Source organism: Hipposideros armiger, unplaced genomic scaffold, assembly GCF_001890085.2.
Source record: "Hipposideros armiger isolate ML-2016 unplaced genomic scaffold, ASM189008v1 scaffold_818, whole genome shotgun sequence".
In the NCBI taxonomy this organism is placed as follows: Eukaryota; Metazoa; Chordata; class Mammalia; order Chiroptera; family Hipposideridae; genus Hipposideros; species Hipposideros armiger.
The window spans coordinates 230,891-232,185 of NW_017732168.1; the positions used below are offsets into that span (position 1 = coordinate 230,891).

Consider the following 1,295-nt stretch of genomic DNA (forward strand, 5'->3'; position numbering starts at 1 on the left):
GGACACACCAACTCAAGTGATAAGGCTGAGCTTCCCTACATTGAATTTGGGAGAGGATTTGAATACAGAACCCAGCTCACTGTTGGAATGAGAGATCTTGGGAGCAGACTGTCAAAGCATCTGGTAAGTTATTCAGAAAAGGCGGGTGAATTTAAATTTTCTGTTGGTTGTGTATATAGGTTTAATATTTATGCGTATAAATTTGAACTAATGTCATTGATTTGGGAGTGAAGAAAGGCTTTTCTGAATTAGTGGACAGCCTAAATAAGAGGGTGTTTTGAAAGAAATGTAGCATAGTAGAGATATGTCAAAGTATGTTTATATGTTTGGCCAAAAAAGAAAAAAAAAAAAGGAAGAAGAAAATAAGTAGTACCTATAATCCTGCTCAAGTTATAGTCAAGGAATGTAAATACCAAAGAAAGTCTGAGGTGTGAGAGCCAATCAGCGGCTCCCTCAGTTTTCACATCCCCTGTGGATCCTAAGTGTCACAGCTCACCACATGGAGAATAATTCTAGTGTCTGAGATGTGGACTGTCCCTGCAACCTGGCCTGTAAGTGACAGCCAGTTACTTTTAGGGCTCAACTAGAGGATGAGCAATCTGCTCCAATGCTGAGGAAAAACTAGTGAGGTGATGCTAGACCTACTATGCTGTACTTTATGAGCCATCAAAGATTTTTGAAGACGGTCTTGACTAACCAAGATTGTTGCCTTATGTCTACATGAGATGCATCTTAATCATTTTTCTTTCAGACATGGACAAGGATTCAAACTAGAGTGGTGAAGTGTTACTGAGATATGTGGTACTACTTGCACCTTAATAAATGGCTAATAATTTGTAATTTACTTATAATTTATAAAATCTATAATCAGCATATCAGGACACTTTCCAATAAAGTGCTAGCTCCTGCTGTTTTCCACCTATAGAATTTGTATATAAACAGATGTTTGAACACAGTTTTGTTCAGTGTAGTAATTATGTAAAACTAATTACTTAAAGAATATGAGAGTTTTGTTGGAATTCCTTTCTACATGGGAAGATGGTTTATTTTTTAAAATGTATGTTTTTCTGTCTACTACTCTTTGAAATCTGCATTGGTAATTCATAGAGAGTGGAAGTTCTTCCTCAAAACAAGCATGTCAGTTTTTAGGTATCACATAAATGTAACAACACTACAAGAAAATCTTAATTTTAGACAGATTAATTTTAATGTTAATAGTAAAAAAAATTGATATTGTAGGATCTTGGTGATCCAAAGAAAATTGATATCTAGTATGAAATCAGAGAGTCTATTTT

General features: G+C 35.0%; 1 protein-coding gene across 1 annotated transcript in view; it reads left to right on the plus strand.

Annotated features, from left to right (window-relative positions):
* COL6A6 (collagen type VI alpha 6 chain) overlaps positions 1 to 1,295 on the plus strand; it is a 101,675-nt gene that overhangs the window by 30,744 nt on the left and 69,636 nt on the right. Inside the window, 1 exon segment of the mRNA XM_019628915.1 lies at positions 6 to 123. Within this exon segment, the coding sequence (XP_019484460.1) occupies positions 6 to 123 (118 nt within the window).